At 39.1% G+C, this 26,616-nt stretch overlaps 2 protein-coding genes across 4 annotated transcripts in view; both read left to right on the plus strand.

Moving 5' to 3' along the window:
* csnk1g1 (casein kinase 1, gamma 1) overlaps window positions 1–16,834 on the plus strand; it is a 33,449-nt gene extending 16,615 nt beyond the window's left edge. The window contains exons 5-14 of one of the 3 annotated variants that reach the window (XM_029497553.1): window positions 4,680–4,831; window positions 6,716–6,950; window positions 7,075–7,160; window positions 7,604–7,688; window positions 7,782–7,930; window positions 8,033–8,140; window positions 9,227–9,337; window positions 12,680–12,786; window positions 15,532–15,555; window positions 16,509–16,834. In XM_029497553.1, the coding sequence (XP_029353413.1) occupies window positions 4,680–4,831; window positions 6,716–6,950; window positions 7,075–7,160; window positions 7,604–7,688; window positions 7,782–7,930; window positions 8,033–8,140; window positions 9,227–9,337; window positions 12,680–12,786; window positions 15,532–15,555; window positions 16,509–16,563 (1,112 nt within the window). In that variant the 3' untranslated portion in view covers window positions 16,564–16,834. The remainder of the gene's footprint in view (window positions 1–4,679; window positions 4,832–6,715; window positions 6,951–7,074; window positions 7,161–7,603; window positions 7,689–7,781; window positions 7,931–8,032; window positions 8,141–9,226; window positions 9,338–12,679; window positions 12,787–15,531; window positions 15,556–16,508) is intronic. The other 2 variants (XM_029497552.1, XM_029497554.1) reach the window with 2 other exon arrangements.
* Window positions 16,835–21,519: 4,685 nt separating this feature from the next.
* Window positions 21,520–25,824, plus strand: LOC115041512 (40S ribosomal protein S17-like). Its single transcript, XM_029498999.1, has 5 exons — window positions 21,520–21,609; window positions 22,304–22,455; window positions 24,753–24,858; window positions 25,072–25,137; window positions 25,703–25,824. Exons 1-5 carry the CDS (start codon window positions 21,607–21,609, stop codon window positions 25,778–25,780), a joined length of 405 nt encoding a protein of 134 aa, XP_029354859.1. The 5' UTR covers window positions 21,520–21,606; the 3' UTR covers window positions 25,781–25,824.
* The last annotated feature ends 792 nt before the right edge of the window (window positions 25,825–26,616 follow it).

Here is a 26,616-nt window from a genome sequence, read left to right on the forward strand (position 1 = left end):
AAGGCTGGAACACATGCACACACCTATAATAAGAAAAATATGTTCAGACTCACACCTACAATCAGTTTAGAGTCACGAATTTATATGACCTGCAGTTGTGGGAGGAAACCCACACAGGCACGAGGAGAACATGGCGATTTCACAGAAGGTACCACACACTAATCCCAACTTAATTTCTGTGAAAACTTTAGTTTTTCCATAGTAATTGATGCACCAACTTAATGTTGCCGACATGCAGACAGAAGCAGCCTTTTTAACTCTTATGTCAATTTTTTGTCAAGCATCAGCATTGTGGTATTTTGGGCAATTTGCATCAAGCATGTTACAGTATACATTGCTGTGAAAAAGTATTTGCCCCCTTACAGATTTCTTACTTTTTTTGCACCTTTGTCACTCTTAGCCATTTCAGATCAAGCAAACTTAAATATATGTTTATAAGATAACTCACAAGTAAGCACAAAATGCAGTTTTAAGTGCTGATTTTATTTAGTAAGGTTAAAAGAAGCCACCTGAACCTACGTGGCCCATGTTAAAAAGTAATTGCCCCCTAAACCTGATAACAGTTTGAACCACCCTTAGCAGCTACAACTGCAGCCAAGCATTTGCAATAACTGGCAATGAGTCTTTCATGTCGCTGTGGAGGAATTTTGGCCCACTCTTCTTTGCAGAATTGTTTTAAAGCAGCCACATTGGAGGGTTTCCGAGCATGAACCGTCTTCTTATGCCACAGCATCTCAATTGGTTTCAGGTCTGGACTTTGACTAGGCCTCTACAAAACCCTCATTTTGTTTTTTTATGCTATTCAGAAGTGTTGTTTCATCAGTCCACAGAATATTTTCCCAAAAGCTTTGGGGATCATCAAGATGTTTTTTGGCAAAAGTGAGACGAGCCTTTATGTTCCCTTTGTCAGCGGTGGCTTTCGCCGTGGAACTCTGCCATGCATGCCATTTTTGCCAAGTCTTTTTCTTATGGCTGAGTCATGAACACTGACCTTTACTGAGGCAAGTGAGGCCTGCAGTTGTTTTAGATTGTTGTTCTGGGTTCGTTTGTGACCTCTTGGATCAATTGTCGCTGTGCTCTTGGGCTAATTTTTGTAGGCCGGCCACTCCTGGGAAGGTTCACCACTGTACCATGCGTTATCCATTTGTGAATAATGGCTCTCACTGTGGTTCACTGGAGTCCCAAAGATTTAGAAATGGGTTTGTAACCTTTTCCAGACTGAAACATGTCAATTACTTTTCTTCTTATCTGTGCCTGAATTTCTTTGAATCGTGGCATGATGTCTTGGGTTCAATATTGCCTACTTCACCTTGTCAGACAGGTTCTATTTAAGTGATCTCTTGATATGAAAGGTCTATGAAATTGAACTCAGCTTTCCACAACAATATGATTAATCAGTTTCCTCAACAAGGGGGGTAATTACTTTTTCACACAGGATCATGTAGGTAGCATTTTATGTTTACTTGGGTTATCTTTGTTTAATATTTAGTTGTTTGATCTGAAACAGTTGAGTGTGACACACATGCAAAAGTAAGAAATCAGAAAGGGGGCTAATACTTTTTCACAGCACTGTACATTTTCAGCCTAAAATAGTTGCCACAAAATAAATCAAATGTGACTTGTTAGTGATTGGATGCATTTCTACAGCGCTCTTCCTTGTAGCAGTGGTGCATAAATGATTGATAACAGAATAACTACCCACAGATGGCCAAAATACAACATCCGCGCTCAGGACTGGTCTCCTCACAAGCTTTCTCAGAGTCCAGACAAAGATCTGGGCCTTGACTGTGTTTGAGAAATTGAACACGCAGAAAGTAGCATGCAGGGAGAGTATGGAGGGTGCCTTCAGTTGGGCTTCTAACAGCCATATGAATTTATCACATTCATCCTGTTCCCCATTTTGTTGCAAAACGACTGCAGCCAGCAGTTTATTAGTTTACAGTGATGCATAGGAAAATGTACTCTTTCATCGTTGTAATCAGAATAGGCTGTTTTATTCCGTTGCATTCCGACAGAATGCATACATCTATGAATAAAAGCTTCTTTTAGGATTCTTATTCTTTTCTTGTCACAGACCTGCTGCTTTAAGAAATGATGAGTACATGTATAATAAATAATTGTCCAATACTTATTTTACTACTATTAGCATATTTTGTCTATTTAAAATGGTAAGGCTGCATTCAGATATCCTTGCCTATCTAGAGAGGCCTGTTGACTAGATCTAACTAAATATGGAAATCTGCAAGCTTATTTAACAGTGTTCCACATATCACTTGTTTTTTAACACTGTACACCAATTGCACTCATTGTTTCTAAGAAAATTGGATGAGAGAAGGAAAAGGTGGTACAACATTGTCAGCTTCCATCAACATTTGAGTCCCCTCATATAATCAAGAGGGCACTTTGTAGCAGAGGACACATGTATTCAATCTTTTACGAGGATTGTTTTGCCATAGATAACGATGGTACTGCCATCGCATGGTTTTTTGCCTGCAAAAAGCTTGTTTTCAATTGTACAACAGTTTATCCAATTATTTACTGCAAATCTCCAATCAGACACATTTTTAGGCCTCCCACAGACACCCAGGGTTTCAAAGCACTCATTCCTGTGGTACAGTTAGCAACCCACAGAACTGGTTAATTGTGTCCAGAAATACAGGATGGAGCACAGCATGACTCCTACAAGCCCATATGCTAGCTGACATTTGTGCCATGGTTCTTGCTGCAGTGAATTTCCTATTACTCATCTGGCAAGTCAATATCTTCAGTAATCATATTCAGCATAAATATGTGAATACACCAGGATTTAAATTTAAGCATTTTTCAGCATCGAGTAGAATAATAAGTTAATGACTGAAATGTGGTTGTTTCACTTAATTGCCAAGTCAAAGTTCACAATTCTTAAAATGTGTAATTTAAAAAACAATCAGATCCAAAATACACCAGATCTACTGCAGGAAAAAGTCTGATCTGATGATTATTTGTATGCTAAGATCTGTATCAAATGATGTGATGTGAAAGATGACAAACCCACAGAATATTTGTATATATCTGCAGTACTCCTCAGCTCTATGAGCATTTTTTACATCAGCTATTCCTTTCGGTTTTGCAGCGGGCAACTGAACTGTCATGATTAATTTTATCCACGTTCACTTCCTTATTTTCCACCAAAGATGACAACTGTTTTAAATGAAAGCCTTTTATAAATCCACTGTACACCACTTCCGCAAGCATCAAATGATGGACAGAAAAGACATTTAGCATATTGCTGGTGAACTTTTCGCCACATTTTCGCCACAACAGCTTGACAATGAGATGTAATGTTGTGTTCACAGATGATCATCCATTAGAAATGATGAAAAATTTAGACACGTTTTCATGTAAATACACACCAATAAAGTCAACGTGCATATACTTCCTATATATGGATATGTACAGGCACATCGTGGCCACACAAAACCGACAAAGCTACAGTGTCTAAAGTAGTCCTTGCTCCTACTCATTATGAAAGCCCTGTCTTTAGGATCAAGAACATGAAAATAAATCAGGACATCCCTACATTTAGTAAATTCTAGGCAATTATTTATTTGCAAGGACTGAGCCCAGCTTAAGTAGTCTGATAAAGCAAGGCCTCTATGATGGAAATGCCGGCATTTGTTTGAAGTTTCTTGAGAAAACCTTTTTAACAGGACTCTGGCTAGTAATAAGCAGGGACAAACTTTGAATCTCTCTTTCCTGAATGCAGCTAAAAGTTTAACCCAATTTGTCGTTCTTTGAAACCAAAGCTCAGGATTTTGTCATGAAGAGAATACGGACAATTACTAATCATTCTATATTAACAGCATGGGATGACTTTTGCTATACATGTAGAAATCCTCTTTGTGCATTTTTTTTATAGTTCACATCTTACCATCCTATAATTTTTAGACACAAAGCTCTCAGAACCTTAATATGTTTTACATTACGAGGACCTTTAATTCGCAGATGGTCACCATTACAAACGACCCATATCAAAGATTACAGCATTCAGGTCATACTGTTTTTACTGTTACATTAGTGACCAGACAACAGCAAACCTCCCTATGACAAGAAGTAAAGTAAGAGCCAAGGTGACAGATGAAAGGGATTTTGGAGAAATAAGTGTCAGTAGAACAAAGGGGATATGGTTCAGTGGGAAGGTTGTGATTTGAGGTAGTGAATAGTTTTACTTTATGGTTAATGTTTTACCCAGCAACTTTCTATGCTCTTTGTCCTTAGTAACCTTTTGTTGCCCTTCCTCCTCCCTGTCCTTTTGGAGTTTGCCTCGTGTGGTTGGTTACCTTGGACCCAACTTAGTGATATCATTCGTCAAGGGGGACAGCAATAATAAACACTTTAGCCATCCTGCCTCGTTCAGAATTCCCACTGGTATATACACAACTGAAAAGCCCTGAAGGCATGGTCTTTTTTTATTTATAATCTAATAATGAGTGTTTGTGAGTGTTTGCTTTTTCGTCCTGGCAGTTTACTATGAATTGTCTAAGCTTTGAACCATGAACATGGTAATGTTTGATGGACTTGCAAAGGCATAGTTAATGGAAAAAAAAGTCTTAGGATGACTTGGGGAAAAGTCCAGCTGTGTTTGATGATGGGATTAATGTATCTTTAAAGTCTAATTTCTCTCTTCCTGGGTTTTCTAGCTGAGGGCGTGCCCCAGGTGTTTTACTTTGGGCCCTGTGGGAAGTACAATGCCATGGTTCTGGAGCTTCTGGGCCCAAGTCTAGAGGATCTGTTTGACCTTTGTGACAGGACCTTTTCACTGAAGACTGTCTTAATGATAGCCATTCAGCTGGTGAGTTTTTCTTCTGAGCCTTTTTTTAATGATTGATAAAATGTTAACATTTAAATAAACAGGCAAGAGATATAATGACCAAGCACATAACTAGAGCAAAAAAAAAAAAAAACAAATTTAAATGTAACTATAATCAAGCACATGGTAGATCAGTATAGTTCATTTTCCACAGAATTGAATACACAGAGGCAGTGACAGTCAAATTCGACTCATCACTATTCAGCCTTTGTGTTGAAAAATGCTGTAAAGGTGCTTTTAGCAAAACACTTCCAAAAAAGTTTGCCCAGTTGATAGCTTGACTTTAATCACTTGCCTGGTTTCACTGATGAATACTGATTCTGTTGAGCTGAATCAAACTTCCAACTATTTTTCTAGCCATTGCACATATTGCAGAAGTTAAAAAAAGTTTAGACTTTTCAATTCATTTAAGTGGTAAAGTCTTTTCAAAGTTTGACTCGTCCTGTATGTCACAGAAAGTGGAACACAAAACTAGTTGTACTGAATTAACTGTCTGTAAAGTTGTACAGCCAACAGCTTGTAACCCCAACTTGTTGGGCTGAGGTCCTTCTTACAGACCTTAAGTCTGCTGAGCAGGTGGAAAGGCAGGGCACCAGAGCAGAGTCTCCTCTGTTACCCCATCTGCAAATTAACAGTCTGTCGGTATCTGTGTAGTCTTGGTCAGAGTCCAATCGGCTGGGATCTGTCAGAAACAGCGAGGCCATCACTGAATCTCATTATGTCTAAGCAGCTAAGAGGGCAGTTTAGCCCAGTCTTTTCAGACTTTTAAAGTTTCTAATGTTTCATCCTGTCAGCAAAAAATCTGCAGTGCTCTTGTAATGAAGATGGCACCTGCAGATATTTAAAGAAACTAAGCAAATGACACAACGTAAGCATGGTGTTGTAGAAACTTTGTGTCATGTCTTGTATTTTTCACCTGATTCTTGACTTTTCTTGTACAAACCATTGATTTCACAATAAAAGGAATAAATTTTTTGTTTCTTATGAAATCTCAAATCTCATACTGGGCCACTTGGTTAGAATTCCTAATATGAAAACTCACTGTAGTTCTGATTATTGGTTCATTCGTAGTTCAAAGTCCCAGTAGTCCCCCACCCCCTCGCTCGCGCTCTCTCTTCAGCTCAGTGACTTAAACCTCTGGCTCAATGTCAAAAAATGCTTTTAGCATGTGATATTCATGGGTCACTGTGGTAGCTGTGCAGCATGGTTCAGAAAGACTTTGTGGTAGTCATTAATGATCGATCACCATGATTTTATTATTTTTTTTAATGTTTAATCTTTTGTAAGGTTAAGATACAAAGTAAGTCATGGTTGCTTTTCAGTCTCCCCCTAAATCCTTTAGACATGTTACAGACTTAAAAACTTTAGTTGCAGACTTTGTATATAATAGTGACAGGGATTTTATGGAAATAAAATTCCATAAAAAAAACTTCCATGAAGTTGGGTGACTTCACTCCCAAGTGTTTGTGAAACACTGTTTGATAGTACTACTCAGTTATACAGTGCAGGCCAAAAGTTTGGACACACTTTCCTATTCATTTGAATGAGAAGGTGTGTCCAAACTTTTGGCCTGTACTGTATATATATATTTTACCAAACTTGACAAAACACAAGAAATTATCTAGCTGTTTAAATTATTATTTAGGACTTGGTGGTCCTACAGTGTATAACCATTCTGCAATCAGTGACTCAGGAACCACTATATTTATGATGTTGTTGAAAAGGCTTGTGCTGCTGAAATGTAGATTGTAGATGTATTTTTGACATTGTGATTCCCAGCCTGCTGGGTTTGTGGCCCAGTTTCTGATTCCATTACATTTCTTTCTAGAGATTTTCTGATCACAATATTGTTTTATTCCTTTCCAGATTTCTCGAATGGAGTATGTGCACTCAAAAAACCTCATCTATCGAGATGTAAAACCTGAAAACTTTCTCATCGGACAGCAAGGGAATAAGAAGGAGCACATTATCCACATAATAGATTTTGGCCTGGCCAAAGAGTACATTGACCCCGAGACCAAAAAACACATTCCATACCGAGAACACAAGAGTTTGACTGGTACTGCCCGATATATGTCCATCAATACGCATTTAGGCAAAGGTAAGGTTTAATTTTGAGACTTTTTGCTTGAGCTTAAATGTTCTTAAATCTTTATTATGTAAGATGGGTTGGCTTTCAATTCTTGACGTTGTGCAGTAAAATGTTGTCAAATGTCTCATCATAGAGCAAAGCCGGCGAGATGACCTGGAGGCCTTGGGCCACATGTTCATGTATTTCCTTCGTGGGAGTCTACCTTGGCAAGGACTAAAGGTAGGCTAAGACATGTAGAAAAACATGTCAGGGAGAGAATAACACATTTTAAAGGGGATTTTATGTCTTGTGTCATAATGTGATAATAAGATCTATGTCATTGTTTCAGTCTCAGTTTTATGTAAACAACTGTTTAAATTTGTATTGTTACGAGTGAAAAGATGGAAATATAATGACTATCAAGTTTTATTCCTCCTCCTGGGTTAACTATGCCTCAGACATAAAAAATACAAAGTAGAAACGAAATCAGGATACAACAGGAGGGAATTTGAGAAATGACAGTATACAGTGGAAATCGAACAGCTGTCAGGATTTTAGATTTTCTTTTAACTTGTCTCTAAGACTGAATAATAACATCTTAAAAATGTTTTGTAAGATGATTTGAGTTGATGCTCATGAGACATACAATTGAGTAATGCCTTAATGTTTGGGATCTCCTGCAGGCTGACACGTTGAAAGAACGATACCAGAAGATTGGAGACACAAAACGAAACACTCCGATTGAGGTTCTCTGTGAGAATTTCCCAGGTACACTGATGATAGCTTCAATTTGATAATGGCTCTATCTAACAATGTAAACAATGTTACACTCTAAATGATGATTTGCTTTGTTTAATTCAGAGGAGATGGCCACCTACCTGCGATATGTGAGACGGTTGGACTTCTTTGAAAAGCCTGATTACGAATATCTGAGGACCCTGTTCACTGAACTATTTGAGCGCAAAGGATACACCTTTGACTACACTTACGACTGGGTTGGCAGGCAGATAGTAAGTTAATTCTAAACATATAGATGTCAGTCTCTGCTAGACTGGCACATTGTCAGCAGGTAACTTGACTGTACAGCATTTAACTATTATTACTCCCTTCAGCCCACACCCGTGGGGTCTGTCCATATAGACTCTGGAGCGTCTGCTGTCACAAGGGAGAGCCATGCTCACAGAGACCGGCCATCACAGCATCCACCAATTAGAAATCAGGTAAGCTGAGTTTTGTTTTGAAGGGGTTTGCTTCCGTATCTTTTGTCAGGCTTATGCTCCAATGAAATAAAACCACATATTATATCATAATAAACATCAATGGCCATAAGCACCAAGCCCTGCTTTCAAAGACTTCCACAGTTATCTCTGACCATGAATCTCAGCTGCCAGTCATTTAAGCTGTAACACAACAACCTTAATAACTCAGTAGTCAGCATTTATCAGTATCCCATCTTTATTGCTGTGTATTTTATGAGTGTTCCCTTTTTTTGTATTATTTATTTATTTCAGTAATGAATTTTTGTCAGGCAAAACACAGGTTCACATTTTCCAAACCAGTGATGGAGTATTGTGTACTTTTATGGTGGCTGTTTGCAATACCAGAAATTAAAATAAATTTTGCTTATTGACTTAGGACCACAACATTGATAATGACTGGCATAATACTTTGCAACGATTCACTAAACTGTACAACAATGAAATAAAACAGGCAGGCAGATGGTGAAAGAGGAATCAGTTGATTTCATGTAGGTGTATTTCAATAATGGTGTCTCTGAGCAGTATTTCCAAAAGACCGCAGTTCATCTTTTCAAATGTTGTTGCCTTTAAGGCAACTTTCAGACCTGAGGTGCAAATTCTTGGCATGTTTTTATTTCATTTTAGGTTGGGTGAAAAGAATGTTCAAAGCTTTTTTTTTTTCCCCCAGTTATTTCTTTGATTGAAACTTCAAATGGTTGTGTTAAAGTATAAAATCTTCCTGTGGAGTATTTAGGTTTAATTTGTGCGTCCAAATGTATAATTAAATATGGCTTAATGTTACCTCTAGTTTCCTAGAGATTTCCTAGATTCTAGTTTGGGTCTGTGGCTGAAGCCTTGCTTTGATTTTTGATTCACACTTTTATTTTGTTAAAAGAAAAATTCTCCATTTCTCATGCTGCTTTGCATGGTACCTTGCCACACACACTCCAATACACATCTTTCCTAACACAATTATTCCATCACTCCCCTCCCTTCCCTGTTCCATGGCAACCCCATTCCCACTTCCCCTCCCATCACCGACGCCCCCTTCCTCCAACTCCTGAGCAGACAGCGGTCTCAGATCGACGAGGAGCATGGGAGGTGCAGCCCACACGCCAAGCAAATTCCTCATATCTGGCCTCCCACCTGGCAGCGGATAGGCATGGGGGCTCAGTGCAGGTATACACCCCTCACCTGATCAACCAATAGCCTCCATTCAATCTCTATGGAGTCAGATCTGTCTCATAGGATCTAATCCAAAACAAATAAACCTGCAGATAACTAAATGTTGGGATGGTTAACATTGAGGCAGTGAGAAGTGAGGCATGGATTTTATTTCAAAAGAAAATTCTTACAACAAAACTCAGCAAAAAACAGCTAAATATCCAGATATCATCTGAAAATTTGGAAACGGTTCTCAATTCTCAAAAATTGGGCATTTTCAACTGATGATTTCAGTGAAGCAAATTTTAGTTGATATTAGTCACTTAACTGTATACACATTTTTATGAGTCATTACCTAATGGTTATTACCATTTCTAATTACTTTACTAAGTTCAGGTAGACAATTACATTTAATAGATACCAGAGCGTTATTTGTTTTGTTTGGATTTTTTTGTTTTTGTTTTTTTTTGCCTGGCATGTGAGACAGATCTACAACCATATACCTCCCCCACCCCTTTGCCCCTGGCTGGGAAATGTTATTTTTCTGCACCACCATATGCATATCATCGGGTGCCATCCTACCCAGATGGTGAAAATTTGATTTATCTTTATTAATAGCAGCACTGGTTGTGGAGTTTTGATCCCATGTCCTACAAATCTTCATAGCACTTCAACATTCCTTGCAAGATCAAGAAGCCTCCTGCATGATGAAGGGCGTGCTCTTGAGAAATGAAAAGGTCATTGTGCTTAAAGGAACATCCTGCTGTAATTTTTGCTCCTTGCCATTACCAAAGATTGTCCCTCTCTAGCTTTGTTTGCACAGGTGTGTACAGTGTATGCTTTAGTAGAGCACCATTCATTCTCCTAAGTGCAGTCCATGTTGAAACAGTACACCGCCTAAATTTGCCTTGGCTTACAGTGTGAGTTTGATGCCAGAGAAAAGTCCATATACATGGGTAATATTTCCTGGTTATTTTCTCTTGGTCTCTGATATTAATATTGATATGTCAAGGAACAGATCAATTAAGCCCAAAGACAGCAGTTGAGCACCAAAGTTTCTTAAGTTACTGATCCTACTAAATTGGTTTTAACAATGGCTTATGCATACATTGTCATCGGGCAGTAAAATAGTAGAAGCTCTGATGACCTCCAGGAGTGACCTTTATCTAGCACCGCACTTCCATGTGGTTGCTGTAGAATGTAAACAAGTACATCCACAATAAAGTTTCTGCAATCAAACAGCATATATTTCATGTTTGTTTTGTTTATAATGCTTCAACATGAATTGCTTTGAATGGGCTTCATTTGTCTGAGTATTACAAAGGTCTATGCTGTTTACACGTGCACACAAAAATACATTTTTCAATAATTCTCATTTTGTCTGCAGATCAAAAGTAAATCCATCAATGGTTATTCTTTGCATATTATGACTTTATACTTGTCCATCAGTTTACCATGTTTCTATGCTCCAGAGTTGGTGATTATCTTATCTCTGTCATTCTGTCAGTAGTGGTTTAACTGTTTATCTCTGTCAGTGTCATTTTTAACACTTAACTTTTTTTCTTTTCTTTTTTTTTACCTGAGATAAAGATTTTACTCTGTACAGTGGAATTATGAGTTGCAAAGTGAATTTGAAAACCAAATATCAATATAGAGATCAAATAAAATCTGTCAGGTCCTTGGACATAAACACTCAACGGCCACTTTATTAGGTACACCTTGCTAGTAAAAAGTTGGACCCCGTTTTGCCTTCAGAACTGCCTTAATTCTTCGTGGCATACTTTCAACAAGGTGTTGGAAACATTCCTCAGAGATTTTGGTCCATATTGACATGTTAGCATCACACAGTTGCGGCAGATTTGTTGGCTGCACATCTATGATTTGAATCTCATTCCGCCGCATCCCAAAGGTGCTCCGTTGGATTGAGATCTGGTGACAGTGGAGGTCATTGGAGTACTGAGAGCTCATTGTCATGTTCCAGAAACGAGTTTGAGATGATTTGACCTTTTTGACGGGATAGACATGGTCAGCAACAATACTCAGGTAGTCTGCGGTGTTTAAACAATGCTCATTTGGTACTAAGGGGCCCAAAGTGTGTCAAGAAGGATGGATCCATGCTTTCATGTTGTTTCCGCCAAATTCTGATCCTGTCATCCAAGCTGAAATCAAGACTCATCAGACCAGGCATCATTTTTCCAATCTTCTATAGTCCTATTTTCCTGTTCTTAGCTGACTGGAGTGGCACCTGGTGTGGTCTTATGCTGCTGTAGCCCATCAAGTTTCGACGTGTTGTGTGTTCAGAGATGGTATTCTGCATTCCTTAGTTGTAAGGAGTAGTTTTTGAGTTTCTGTTGCCTTTTTATCATCTCGAACCAGTCTGCCCATTTTCCTCTGACCTCTCACATCAACAAAGCATTTTCATCCACACAACTGCCACTTGCTGGATATTTTCTCTTTTTTGGATCATTCTCTGTAAACCCCAGAGATGATTGTGTGTGAAAATCCCAGTAGCTCAGCAGTTTCTGAAATACTCAGACCAGCCTGTGTCGCACCAACAACCATGTCATGTTTAAAGTCACTTAAATCCCCTTTCTTCCCCATTCTGATGCTCAGTTTGAACTTCAGCAAGTTGTCTTGACCACATCTACATGCCTAAATGCATTAGGTAGTGGCCATGTGATTGGCTGATTAGCTATTTGTGTTAACAAGCAATTAAACGGGTATACATAATAAAGTGGCTAGTAAGTGTGTGTGTGTGTGTGTGTCACTCAAAAATAAAATATATAATAAAATAAATAACCCCATTTACTACACCAGAGAAATCTGACTGGGGTTGTTGGAACAGACAATTTTTTTTATTGTAAACTTTTATTGTAAAATAATTTTTATCTACCTGAAATAACACAGGGGAACCCCCCTTTGCTGAAGCCATTCTTGTGACATCAGGTGTCGTCACTGGAAAGAGAAGATGTCTGCACACTAGAAAAACTAAATGTAGACTAGTCCAAGGAACTTCCATTTCTAGGTTTCCTAACTTCTGGGTTCGTCAAACTATACCCACCTCTTGCCATTTGAGAGTAAATTTATGTTTCCAAAATTTACTGGAAAGTCCCATTATGGTGTATTAGAACATTTCTGACTTAGGTGACTGACAGTTTTGTTTTTGTATTTGTTATTGTTGTCTTGTCGGACATGTTTCTCCAGTGGAGACGATGAAAGTAAAGCTTCATTCATGTTCTTCTTTCTATCGCAGCAGCCCTTTTTCCCATATATACATTCTGGCCAATGTGAGACTATTGTGTCGAATGATACAGCCATCAATGTGTCGCTCTGAACTAATGACCATCTGTGCCACAGGTGGTCAGTTCAACCAACGGGGAGCTGAATGCAGACGATCCGCTGGCGGTTCATTCCAACGCTCCGATAACAGCTCAGGCAGAGGTGGAAGTGGTCGACGAGGCCAAGTATGTGTCACACACCTGCCACACCTCTCTTCCATGTCCATATGTCGTTTCCTCTCTTTCTTGCTCTTCCTCTCCAGCGCGCTCTCTCTCTCTCTCTCTCTCTCTGTCGCCGCTTTTTGCCATGCTGTGTAATTGTGACAGCCCCCACCCCCAGCTGTCATCCTGCTCCTGCCCCTATTCTGTCTGTGGATTTTCATCCTTAACTGCTGACTGTCTCTATGCTTTTCTCTCAAATATTTTTTTGAAAGAAAACGTGAGACCGAACCTTTCAGTCTGAGCTCATACAGTTTTCTCATATCTGAAACAGTCAGCCTTGAAGTGGTTGCCACTTGGGATGTCCCTTCAGTTTCTGGTAGCATGGACAGACACTCCTTCGGCAGTGTCTTCAGCAGTACCAGTGATCAATGTTATGCAGCTATTCAAGACTACGCCATATGGTGTTGACTGAGTCACATGTATGTAGATGATGCACCTTATGTGAGAGTTGCCTCCCTTAGGGAGATAAACATGACAAGAAATAACATGGGAAGTACTGTTAGCATTGGTTGAGTTGAGTGTATGTAAGAGCTGGTAGCACCAGCCAAAGAGCCATCAGCACTAATCTTCAGCATCACTAGCTGGAATGACGCCAAACTGCATGGCTGGCTTCCCACTGTGCAAAAACTGTGCTGCTGGCTCTGTGCCATGTGGTTCAAGTGCCTGAGAAAAGCTTAGCAGAGCTCCTCTGAGAGGCACAGCTCCAAGACAAAAATATATCAATGGAGAAAAGCAGTTCTTTGCAGGTTATCACAGTAGATGCTACAGTAGACTACATTTTTTTCTCAGGAAGGTACAAATGGAGAGAATTCAGTTACAAACCTTAAAGGCATCAAACCCTCGCATTGTGATAAAATTTTGTAAAGTTTTGTCTTCAGTGGCTAACACATTAATTCTCAGGCTGAAGAAAATATAAGCTGCAATTGAGGGTGCATGAGTAGGCCCTGATCTGGCTGCTGGAAGCTTTAACCACAGCACATTTCAGCCTGAGTCTTGTTGAGACTACGAAGAAGACATTCAGCAAAGACTGAATATACTTGCTATGTTGAGAAACATTCTTAACACTGTTAGGTTTGTGGGTGTGTTGCTGGCAGGCATCACAAGAGGTGGTGTTAGATCTGAATGGATAAAAGTGCTCCACTCCGAGTAGATAGATGGCTTTTCGCCTCAGAATACACCAGGTTCAGAAAAACATAAAACACAGTTAATGACTCATTTTTATTACTGTTTATTTGCCATTGTATGTGCAAGGTCGCGAGGAAAAAAAAAAGAAAAATGTTGTAATTGAAAAGTGCTGTATGATTCGGTGAGGTAACGTTAGATCAATCATCACAGGGGCAGCTAACTGTTCAACAGGAGGCAGAATTATTCCAAAGACGAAAAAAGCAAGTACAATAAAATAAAACCAATTTTTCTGTGTCTGAAAGTAGAAGCAAGATTTCATTATGGAGCGTTGTAATAGATGTTTAAGCTTCCAAATGCACTATATGGCCCAACACGTCTTGCGTATTTTGACATAAACTATGTTTTGTTCTATTTACTCAGTCTAGTTTACTCTTTATAGTTTCCAAGATGGATTTACCTTCTTTCCCACCATCAAAGGCACTATGAAAGAATATTCCCTTCTTCTTCATGAATCTCCCAGAGAGGTTCATCACTTTAATCTGTGCTTGTGTCTATTTTTGCCCAGATGAAAGGCCCTCTTCCTGTTTTCTCCATTCACACAATTGTTTGAAAATGATTGGTGTGTTTACTGCCAATCTCTTTGATACATCATCAAGCAGGTTGCTGCTTGATATAAGAACATAAAGTAATGTGACTGGTGCAGTTTAATTAATGTTTTGCCTTTTTTTGAGAGAAAATCTGGCTCCTATGGTGAATTAAAAATATCATGTGATAAGTTGTACCTTAAATCTTTTTATGGGCTTGAGTCTACTTTAATGTACAGGCTCTAAAAGCAGAATATATGTTTATGCATCCAACTCTCACACCCTTTACGTTTAAAAGTAGCCTACTTATAACGTAATTGCCTAGAAAACACTAAAATTCAAAATAAATGGTTCTTAACTTTTTAAAGAAGCTAAATTATATCTACTTTTACAAGGATTGATGTTGATATTTTTGAAATTACCCACATTTTTTATTTATACTTTTATGAATATTTTTATTGAATAGTGCTGCAAATGTTATTAGTTTTAAAAACATTATTATTTAACACTGCACAAAATTTTTGCAAAGTGTGTTCATCTTTCCAGTCTTGGATTATTTCTGTTATATTTGAGGTTCTTCATATCTAATCAACTTTAAGGTGAAGACAGGCTTTCAATGTCTGGCATTAAGAAATTATAAGAAAATAGGACAGAAAGACAAGAAACTGGAATCATATTAACAATCAATATATTTTCCCAAAAGCAGACAGGGTAATTTTAAAAAGGATTTTAGATGTACTTTCTTTGTGTAGATGTAACTTAAATTACACAGCCTATTTTTATAATGTTATCCCTTCATACCCAGGAATTCTGGGAAACTTAATCACTTGTAAAGTATATGTTCTGCAATCCACCCTCTCAAACTTTTCCTGTGTCCACCTGTGTCCTGCTGGTGTTTGTGTGCATGTTGGTGTGGCATGTGCCCAGTCCCATCATCTTGGTCTTGCTGTATTAATCTATCTTTCTTTTCTCTTTACACTCTTTCCTCTCTCTTCTGTAGCTGCGTGAAAATGCTCAACCTGTGGTGAGTCCCTCTCTGCAAGTCCACATCAGACTCATGGGACAGGGAGTGGACCAGCCTAGGCTGGGCAATGTGGAGTTGTAATTTATAAATTTGTAACTAGTACCTCCCACTGGCACAACAGTGCTACATAGATATGAGAACAATGTCTGCCACGTGCACTAGTCTCATTATAAGGACCCCTTTCTGTCCTTTGGTTTCATCAGAAGCTGATGTGAATTAATAGATGAGTAAAGAGCACTGTTAAACCAAGCGGCCATATAAGCAGGTCTGCTCACTAAAAGGTTGGGCAAGTGGCACATAGGGGCAAGAAGCTTTCTGATATGACTCAAAGTATAACTTACTCATCGCAAAATAAAAAAGCTATTTTTTTGCAGCAGATTTGGCTTCAGGTTAAGAAAATCTTAAAAAAAAAAAAAAAAGTCCTGTTGCATGGTGCACCATTATTTTTTAATAAATGAATCTGAGAATACCCAGTCACTGTCCTATGTCTTGATCCACAGCTTTTATTTATTTTATTTTTTTTTTGTCTTTTTGTGTTTTTATTGACCATTAAGGCTCATCCTGTTTTGTGCTCTTTGTGTGCACTGCTCCATAGCATATGAGAAATATTGCCTCCAGAGTCACTGCAGCCGTTTGTGTTTGAGTCCTCTCCACCATTTTGTTTTTGTTCTTAGAAATGGTGAACGGTGAATAAACATGCAAACATTTGGTGGATGGAAATGCATCCATCTTGTCCTCAATCAACATGTTTTACTAATCAGACATTTTGGTAGCGATAGTTCTCATTATGATCATAAAACCATCAATCTGTCAAGATTTGGTAAACTCAAGATTAAGCTCTTGTGATATTTAACACACTAATTTTTGCAATCTGCTCATATTTGTTCTTTCTTTTGCCTCATCTTAAACCTCTCTCATCGACATATCGATTTCATATCCACTTTTGTCTGCAGGTGCTGCTGCTTCTTCAAGCGAAAACGGAAGAAGAACACACCAAGGCACAAATGATCGTCCACTGGCCAGCAATGTTCCAAATGTCCAGTTCAGTTGATTGTGATTTCAGAAATCAGTAAGGTCCCATTCGAATAAAAGAGGGAGACAACTGAAAGATCCGTGATTGAATTGTCCTCTGGAGAGACCAGTTAAAAACAGTTTGAGATGTACAAGATGCTTGCGGCTTTTTGATGGGAGTCCTATTTTTAAATGTTAAATGTTAAATTTCTTTTCTTCTTTTTTGTCCTCGTCCAAGAATTGTGGGAATGTTTTGTAAGCCAGTCGGCCAAATGGGGAATATATTCCTTGAAATTTTTGCAAAGGATTTTTTTTTTTTTTCTCTCCCCCTCCCCAAGACGCCCAGCATTTGTATTTTTCTCTCCACGTTTAAGGTTTAGTTTTTGTTTTTTGTTTGTTTGTTTTCTTTCTTTCTTTGGGTTTTTTTTTTTTTTTTTTTTTTTAACCCTCCCTCCCACTGTTTCTCTGTTGTGGTTTTGCAAAGGAAGAGGATGATCTTCCCGTGGAACCTTGCCACCTTCAGCTTATTGCATACCATAATTTCTTCGTTTGACTCATGAAATCATATTTTCATTTCCTCTGTCACATCCCAGTTCAAAGTCAGTTTGTCAAACTCATTTTGACAAAAAGCCCCTTCATTCCTATAATGGGGTTGAATGTAAACCTACAAGAGGAGCCAAGAGTGTAACGGAGAGCATCAGTCAGCCATTTGGCCCTTGCACTTTTTTCCTCCAAAGAGGTCAACCCTGGCACTGGGACCAGGGCCTGAGAGAACAGAAGACCAGAGACGTCTCCTGCACTGTATTCTCTGAGGATTATTTCTGCTCATGCTGCTTGGTTAAAGCACTCCCCTTAACCACGCCAATGTCAAAACACACTACAGTCTCTTTTGACTCTCATGCAGTTCTGCTCCTGTCGGCTTTGTGACGATGAGTGGCAACCTGACACTCATAGAAGTGGCTGGGGAAAGAAAAAAAAAAAAAGCTATTTATGCTATTTATCTCTCGGTCGCCACAGTTTTCTTACTAATTATAAAACATACACATTGAATGTATGGACAGTAAAATAAATGACTTTGGAGCATTCATATAATCTGTTATGCGCATGGAAAGGAAATCAGAGTTAGGGAGCAAAGAATAATATTTAAAAAAGGAAAAAAGTTAGACCAAAATTAAGAAGATTTGTGCGTTGGGAGAGTCTTAATTGCTCTTGATCTTAATAATGGACTTTAAACAAATAGACGTTGGGGGAGATGATGCTTTGGATCAACAAGAGAAACTGGCATGATGTCCTTTGGAGATTGAATCACAGCCTCTCAACACTACAGTCCAATGCCTTAACCCCAACCAGTCAACCACCACCCCATGCCACACCACTAGTGGGATAAACAAGTTGGCCGCATGGGGGCTGTGATGTTTCTGTGGCCACCTGTATAATAATCGCCCAACATTTCAGACTTTTCTCTGCTAGAGTCAGAGCAGGTAACGGCTCCCTGTGTAACACTGAAGATGTATTCCAATGAGAGCGATGCCAAATGTAAGGTTTGGTGTAATAATGTGTAATGGTGTTAAGATGTTCCTACCCCTGCGTGTCCAGTCAGAAGACCCCCGTGTTGCGAAGCGATGCTTGATCTTTAGGTCCTTCTTCTCAATGCAGAGAGAAAAATCCTCATGTCGCCACTAGGGCTTATGTCCATACCGTTTTTATTTAGTGTCATGGAGGACTGCCTTGAAACAATATCCTCAAAACATCACCTTGCCTATCCTCCTAATAGTCTCAAATTACCATACATAGGTGTTTTATTTTTTTATATCTTGCTAATGTGAATTTTTTGGGTTGTTTTTTTTTTGTTTGTTTGTTTTTCCATTCCAAATAGCCATGGTTTATTGGGAAAGAGGGTAACAAAACAGGAGAAAAAAAAAATAAAAAACAGAAAAAGAAAAAAAAAAAACCATGACTGCACTACATTTGTTGACCCAGCTTTCCTTGACAAGACCCTGTGTTCTTAATACTGTACTTTAAATGTGATTATTACTTTAATTGTAGCTGCCTCGTGTGCTAGGCCTTCCCTATATGGTGCAGGTAATACACTTTAAATTGATTTTATACCCCGCCCATATTCCTTTTTTGTGCCATGACATCCTCCTCCTGCACCACTCCTCTCTGGACAAACAGATACACATGAGTCCTAGATGAATCAACTCTCATTGGGGTGTTAGATTTGGCGTTTTGTGGACCTGCTCCATCATCTTTAGAAATACGATGTTGTAGATGTTGCAAACTATCTCAATGAATCAGTATGTAACCTGCTTGTTGCATGTATTTACACTGTATAGCTTTTGTTTTATTCTTACCCCTGACATGTCAGTTACTCCAGGGTCTAAGTTATTGTGTTATTGAAAGTACTTGAATATGAGAATCTATGGGACCTTTTCTGTTCTGTTTTTTATTTGTTTATGTTTGGGGTTTTTTCTTTTTGTTTTTGTTTTTTTTTTTTGTTGTTTTTGTTTTGTTTTGTTTTTTCTATTTTCTTGATCATTATCTTATTGATTCTACAAATAGGATTTGAGGGGAATGGTGGGAAAACAGGCTATTTGAATGACAGGTATTCATTTCATTGAGATGTCTTAGTGCCTCATGAGGGTGTTGGACTGGCGAAGTTTGTCCAGTGTTAGCTGGTGTGAATGATGGATGAGGCTTAGGGCTCAAGCTTTACACAGGAGAGGTGCTGATGGATGCTGGTGTGGAGGCGCAAATCACTGTTTTGTCTCTGTGAAGCATTCACTGAACTGTATTTTTTACCCAACTACCTGTGATTCGCCCCACCAAGCATCAGCAGCACCTGCAGTCTTGTGTCCCAGCTAAAATTGAAAGTATTGTTGTGTAGTGAGATGGATGTCAAGACTATACAGCCTTTAGTCCCTCCCACCCAAATTCCTCGAGTGCCATTCCCAAGACTACTACTTACTAGTCCATGCCTTTTACCTGTGCCAGAAAAATATGAAGTTGAATGTTTTTTGACCATTTCATCCCACCTTGTGTCCTTGATGTGTCATCCTGAAAAATCGCAGAGCAGCATTGCTCATTTCAGTACAAGGAAGTGTTGGAGTTTCAGTCAAAGTGTTTTTCTGTTGTTTCTTTCCTTCACGTCATAAGGACAAAGTTAATTATTTCAGAGTTAAATTTGTGATTTGTCATCTTTGCAACGTTTGCTTCTTCCAAAAACTGTGGGTCACCTCACTCCTTAGCTCACAGCTGAATGGTAGATATAAACATATTACACTGATGTATTTCATTTTTACTCTCTGGGCCTCATGCGGAGCAATATAGGAGAGCTCTGATTTGTATGTGCATGGCTTATGTGGAGACGACAGTGAGCAGTCTCTCTGTTTTTTTTTCTTGCCGTCTCAGCACATTTCATTTGCGTTCCTTTTACTTCTCACACCGTTCACTTCATTGTGTTTATGGCTTTGGATGTGTGTAACTCATCCCTGTGTGTCAAAGCTGTGTAAATCAAAGCAAAGGACCATGAAAGTGTGAATGAATGGCTAAGGTCTTTTTGGGTTCTCTGGCACTTTTTCCTTGTTGCTGTACTGTAGAATTGTCTTCGATTTACTGTATATTTTTCTTTGAGGGAGAGGTTTAGGGAGACATTACTGCAATTTTGTGATGATTATTTGAAAATTGTAAATTGTACAGTGTTCACAATTGTAGTCTTTATTCTTTTTTTCTTTTTGTTTGTTTGTTTTTTTGTTTTTTCTTGTTGGGATTCCATATGAAAGATGTATTCTTTGATTTTCTTAGATATTTTTTTTCTTCTTCTCAAACTGTGGAAAATCAAATTGTACAGCTTCAAGAGTTTATCCTCCCCTCAGCATTGTCTTTTTTTTTTCAGAGCTATGATTAAGAGAAATCTTACATCTGTAAATAAATATTATTGTGTTGAAATATGAATGTCACTTCAAAAATGTATTTGAATGAGTTAGTCAAGGGCTTCAAGAATGAAGGACCCATGTTTCTTCTTTTTATTGTTTCATATTTTTAATTTGCAGAAAGGTTAAGGTCCTTTTTATCTGACATGCCTGTTTGGTTATGTTTTGGTTTTTGTTTCTTTTCCTCCTCCCTGAATTCATATAATAGAATTTGTCACACATGAACCTTATAAAATCACTTTTTATTCACTCCACAACTAAAGGGAAACTGAAACAGTTTGCACCCTTTTTTATGTAAAATAAAAGATCTCTCCACCTTGTGGGAATGTCTTTTGTGAAGTTATTGGGCCAAATTTCTCTTGATCTTAAATTTTCTACATTGTACTCATTAATATTTCCATTTTTTTTGTTATTGTTCTACGGTCTATTTCAGTACTGCTAAAGGTCTCCGTCCAAACAGAACTGCACACATTGCTTAGGACATTTATAGCAAAATTGTGTTTTTATGTGATTAATATTAGAAATAACAACTTTGTTAATTGTACGTAAACCATGCGCACCCCATTCCACTGTCACAAATAAATATGCAGAAAGGAAACTTCCCCTGAAGAACTTGGTGTTCGATGTCGTCTTGAAAAGGCAGGGACAATTTGGTCTAAAATTACAAAGGGAGTTTGTTTTTTGTTTGTTTGTTTGTTTGTTTTTGTTGTTAAGCTACATTTATGCCAAACTGCACCTTTAAGCTTGAAGAATTACAGTTGGTAAACTGCTTAGTAAGATTGTGTGTAACGGTTATTTAAGTGGCTTATGACTTTAAATGGAAGAGAAGCCATTTCACAACCTTGGTTGCCAAAAATTAGCTTCTTGTCATTGTAATTTTGGAACAAAATGTGAGTTACTTGTACAAACACCGCAGCTCAAGTGTTTAAGGATTATTTTTAGATAGAAGGAAATAAAAAAAGTGTTGATATAAACTTGCTGCCCACTGTGTTGTCTCCTCCCGCCGCCAGCCGGCGCTGTTGCCCCGGTGTAACGGACCGAGCGCTCCCCGCAGCGTAAACTTCCGGTATGTCGGCCCGCTGGTTCTCTTCCACCGGTCCCAGCCAACATGGTGGGTAACTCCGACAAACGCCTGTCAATCCGCTTCCATCCGGGCTGTGTGAGAGTCCGCCCAGCGGCCCCGCACATCGGCCCGCTCTCTCGGGGCATAGACGGTGCAGAGGCCGGGGCTCCGTGACGTTTGTTGGAGTTAAACTCCTAAAAACAGGCTGAATGTTCCCGGAGTGTCGGAGCCCGGTCACCGGCTGTGATCCATCTTTAGTCTTTAATGCCCGAGAGGACAAATAACCACGTAGTTTGTACCGTCAATCCCCGGCCGATGTGTCAAAGGAGAACAGGACACATTTAAACCCTCTTTAATCTGGATTTAATTCTGACAGCTCGCACAAACGGATGGTTGAGTGTGGATTTCCGGTTTTAAAGTGCAAAACGGGCTGGACAAGACCTGACCGATATCAACATTTCCATCCCTCTTAGTCTAATCCAGATCAAACCGATGTGTTCATGCCGTGGAGTCAGATGTAGATCCCCTCCGCTGTTTTATTTTATTTATTTTATAGAAATCTAGAGTCAGGAAAGTGTGCTTTAGGTTGTAGATGGACTGATTATTTTTTCAGGATGGTTGTCACTCCATCACCCGGAAGCACTTCCTGTCTGACAGACCAGCATCCAGCTCCAGTGTGGCCTGTCCTCCTGGGGGTGGATGGTGATTTGTCACACACTGAACTGTCTCCGTTCCTCTTCAGGGTCGAGTCAGGACCAAGACCGTCAAGAAGGCCGCCAGGGTCATCATTGAGAAATACTACACACGCCTGGGCAGCGACTTCCACACCAACAAGAGGGTGTGCGAGGAGATCGCCATCATCCCCAGCAAGGCTCTGCGCAACAAAATTGCAGGGTAAGACACACACACACACACACACACACACACTCTCTCTCTGTGGTGCTACATGATGTCCACTAGCTCAGACCTCAGACCAGTTTTGTCAGGAGTGTGTACAACTTGTCTGGGTTTCTTCTTTTCGATGGAGAGGAGCCAGTTTTAGATGAGGTTATTCCACCTGTCTTTCAGGGTCCTGGGGGGGTTCGTACTGCATCACTGCGCCACTCCAAGTTTATCAAGTTGCTTTTTGTTGTTGTTGCTGTACTATAAATGTGTGTGCGTGTCAGGGGGGAGAGCAGCTGTTCAGAGCCGCCTCAGTACTTCACCGAAAACTGCGACTGTTTCACAATCAGTATTTGTCTCAGTCACTTTTGTAGTAAAAAGCCTTCTGCAAGATTTCTGCTTGCTGCTCTGTAGAACTACGGATTTGTTGCTAATGTACAAAGAGTAAAAGGAATGACAGAGAATTTAAAGATGCCGAAGCAGCCTTTGGTATATTTTCTGGCATTTTGTTTGTAGAACAGCTAACGAACGAGTTCTTCAGATCTGTCTAAGGTGCAGAGAAGTAGATCAGTTTTATTATTCTCAAAGGGCTTTTTTTTTAACAGTTAGAATTAATATCAGAAAAAATGACTGTAGAAATTATGGCCAAAGTGTGTTTCCTGTTGCTGTCGTATTTTTTTGTTACAGTAACACTAGGGGGGAAAAAGTAATATTAACACTGTAAGGAGAATAGGAGCTCTCGTGTGTGTTCTGGTGCTGCCTGCTTTCCTCTACATCAGATATGGAGGCGGAAAGATAATGATCATGGTTGATACAAACGTGACTCTTACCTTCATTCACATTGTCTTTCATGCTTTGTTTTCTTGGCGAGACTTTTCATTTGTAATTGTGATCATTGGAGTTAGACTATTACCTTTGGATAAAGACAGCTAGCCAGGATGTTCAGTCCTGTAGATGCATCTGTCTCATGTTTGACATTCGTCCTCACATGTCAGTTATCAACATGAGCTCATGCTGTCATCGCTGCAGTGTCCAAATCCTCCATTAATGTCTGCTCAGTGAGTCAGCAGGAAGCGTCTTCCCATAGAGTCCACCGCTCTATTTTCCTTTGCTCTTCATCTGAATTAAACACTTTGGCCACATTTAACAGTGTCCATTTAATGGAGGCTTTTTATAGAGAAACTGTGATTAAGGAGCACTGATCCTGAAGGAACACACGCTCGCCTCTTGCTCTGCTCTGATGCAGCTGTTTGTGTTGTCATCTTAGTTTTATTCCAGCTCTTGGTGTGAAGCAGACTCCAGCACTGCTTTGTACTTTCTCCAGACATCTGCAGGCCAGTCATGTTTATGTTCAGCTGATGTTAAAAGCAGAGTAACGTTTCTTTAACTGGTTGTTGTTTCTGTGTTTGTGTGTGTGGCACATCCAATAGTTTGACAGCCATATTTATATGGAGTCAGAACAGTCTCATAATGAATGAACTCTCGCAGGGTTTTTTCACAAATGCACAGTATTTGTTTTGTAGTTGTAGTTCGGACTAACGCACACAATCTGTTTCGCAAATACACACGCTTTGCTTCACAAACATGATTTGTATGCAAATTTGTAATTTAAATTCAGCACGCGCTCTGCTTCACAAATGTAATTTTGAGGCACACTTGTAATATAAATTCACAGAGCATACGAATTGCTGAATGTGCATTTATGAAATCTGTGTGTTGAATTTTGAGACTGACCTGACATTGCAGGTCAGTCAACACCACCATTGGCTGATAAAGCTGTCAGTCAAATGTATGTCTCTCATTGGAAGATTCATCAGCCAATCATATGGCTCCTTACATTTCTACACACTTAAACTGTTGGTGACTGTCGTCGTTATGGCAACAATAAACAACACATTTCGCAAATGCGCCATGTAACATACAGTCACATAGTTTATGTTCATTCAAACATTTAACTTTGCTAAGCGGGACAGTTGAGCGGGTGACATTGGTAAATGCACATTAAGTAATTAATATGCTCCGTGAATTTATATTACAAGTGAGCTTTAAAATTACATTTGTGAAGTCCAAAATACAACTACGAAACAAAGCATGTGCATTTGTAAAAAGCGCCACGAGAGTTCATTCATTATGAGACCATTCTGACTCCATATATTTAGACTGGTTAGTGAAATAATGTCTTGAATTTGTTTACTGTAATCAATCTATTTAATTTGTGTTGCAGTGACATTTTAAATGTTTAATATTTTGTGATGACTTGTTAATAATACATCTAATCGTATAATATTACTTTCCCGTTTGTGTCTCAGGTATGTGACACACCTGATGAAGCGTATCCAGCGTGGTCCAGTCAGAGGAATCTCCATCAAGCTGCAGGAAGAGGAGAGAGAGAGGAGGGACAACTATGTCCCAGAGGTCTGTAGACTCTGCTCTTTCTTACCTGTCTCTTTTTTTTTTTTTTTTTTTTTTAAGAGCTTTGGTAGTTCGGTCTGATAATGAGACAACAGCCAGCAGCTGCAGTTTTAGTTTAACTTGTAGAGAAAGACTATACAGTTATTTTAATGTGAGTTGTTGCTGTGAAACATTTTTTCCAGAAATGTAGTTAATGTAGTTCTTCTCATCCTCTAGATTTCTGCTCTGGACCAGGAGCTCATCGAGGTGGACCCTGACACAAAGGAAATGCTCAAGATGCTGGTGAGTATAAAGCATTCGCTGTTTCCTTCTTCCTGGATCAAGAGCAGCTGCAGTGACTGTAATACAGAAACACATCTTTGTGTTTTTATGTTTTCCATGAAATGGTTGAAACTGTCTTCATAAATATAGTTTGTCATTTATTGCATTTTTGAGAGTAAATGTCTCACTGCTGATAGAGCAAACACTCAAAAGACAGAACGAGAGAGAGAGAGATGATTTTAGATCAAATCAACAGGCCCATCAGTAATAGCTCTGTATTCAGTGATTCAGCTGCCACCTCACATTAACGCACCTTCAACAACCATCTCTTTAATGTTGAACTTTAATGTTGTTTAAAGCTTTTTAAAGGCTTTCACTTTTATCAGTTCAGTCTTTAATCAATGTTGAACTCAGCAGTCTGGCATTTACAGTAATGGGAAAAACCAAACATGATTTTCTGACCATTTTTGTTACAGCAATAATGAATGTTTGGTCTTTCATGGTGAAAACTACTTGATTCATGTCAGTTGCTGATGATCCATTTTCTGTTTATCTAAATCCTGACGACTTTCTCTTCTTCTTGTAGGATTTCGGAGGCCTGTCCAACCTTCAGGTCACTCAGCCAACCCTCGGCATGAACTTCAAAACACCACGAGGACTGTAGGGTCAGATGTACAAACGCTCATAATAAAGAGAGTTATTCACAAAGATGGTTCCTTTCTTCTTTTTTTTTTAAACCCAGAAGGTGATCAATGATAAGTTATTAATACTTGATGAAAAATAGAATGTAACATAACCTGACCAAAAGCCACTCATACAGATTTCTTAGATTCACCAATTAACCCAAACAGGATGGCTGTGGATAGTTGTTGTTCAAACTGATATTTAAACAAAAAGTGGCATGTCCAAAATTATTCATACCCATTGCAAACCATCAGTCTGTGTAAAATTCAATATTCAGTTCTGTTCCAAATAACCCTGATTCATTGGGAACAGCTGTTTTAAGCAAATGTGAAAAGAAGCAGCAGCTCTCTGCAGTTTGCTTGTGGACAGTCATGGCTAAGACGAAGGAGCTCAGTGAAGACCTGCAGAAAGGAATACAAGGCCATATCTAATTGTTTTCAAGTTCCAGTGGCTACAGTGCATTATTAAAAATACAAGATGTTCCACACTTTGGAAAATCTCAAAAGCCAAAAGTGAAACCTGTGCTGGCCAGATAGTGTGAGAGGTGAAAAAGAATCCAAGGATCACCACCAAGGCCATCCTGGAGAATGTGGGCCCTGCTGGTGGCAACATTACGAGGAAGACAGTCCAATGCTGGCTTCCGCGGACCACGGAGGACACCGTTTCTCCAGTTAAGGCACACAAAAGCCCAGTTGGCCTTTGCAAAAGCTCATCTGGGCAAAGAAGACGACTTCTGGTCTTCTGTTTAATGGTCAGATGAAACACAAAATGAATTGTTTGGCCACAAAGATGTAGCCTTCATTTGGCATAAAAAAG

The sequence above is a fragment of the Echeneis naucrates genome, chromosome 3, assembly GCF_900963305.1.
Source record: "Echeneis naucrates chromosome 3, fEcheNa1.1, whole genome shotgun sequence".
NCBI lineage: Eukaryota > Metazoa > Chordata > Actinopteri > Carangiformes > Echeneidae > Echeneis > Echeneis naucrates.

What these genes read in the sequence shown, in the direction of transcription:
- LOC115041512 (XM_029498999.1), top strand. An exon ending in GGGACAACTATGTCCCAGAG is followed by an intron (nt 24,859 to 25,071) that starts GTCTGTAGACTC and finishes CTCATCCTCTAG; the next exon opens with ATTTCTGCTCTGGACCAGGA. An exon ending in AGGAAATGCTCAAGATGCTG is followed by an intron (nt 25,138 to 25,702) that starts GTGAGTATAAAG and finishes TTCTTCTTGTAG; the next exon opens with GATTTCGGAGGCCTGTCCAA.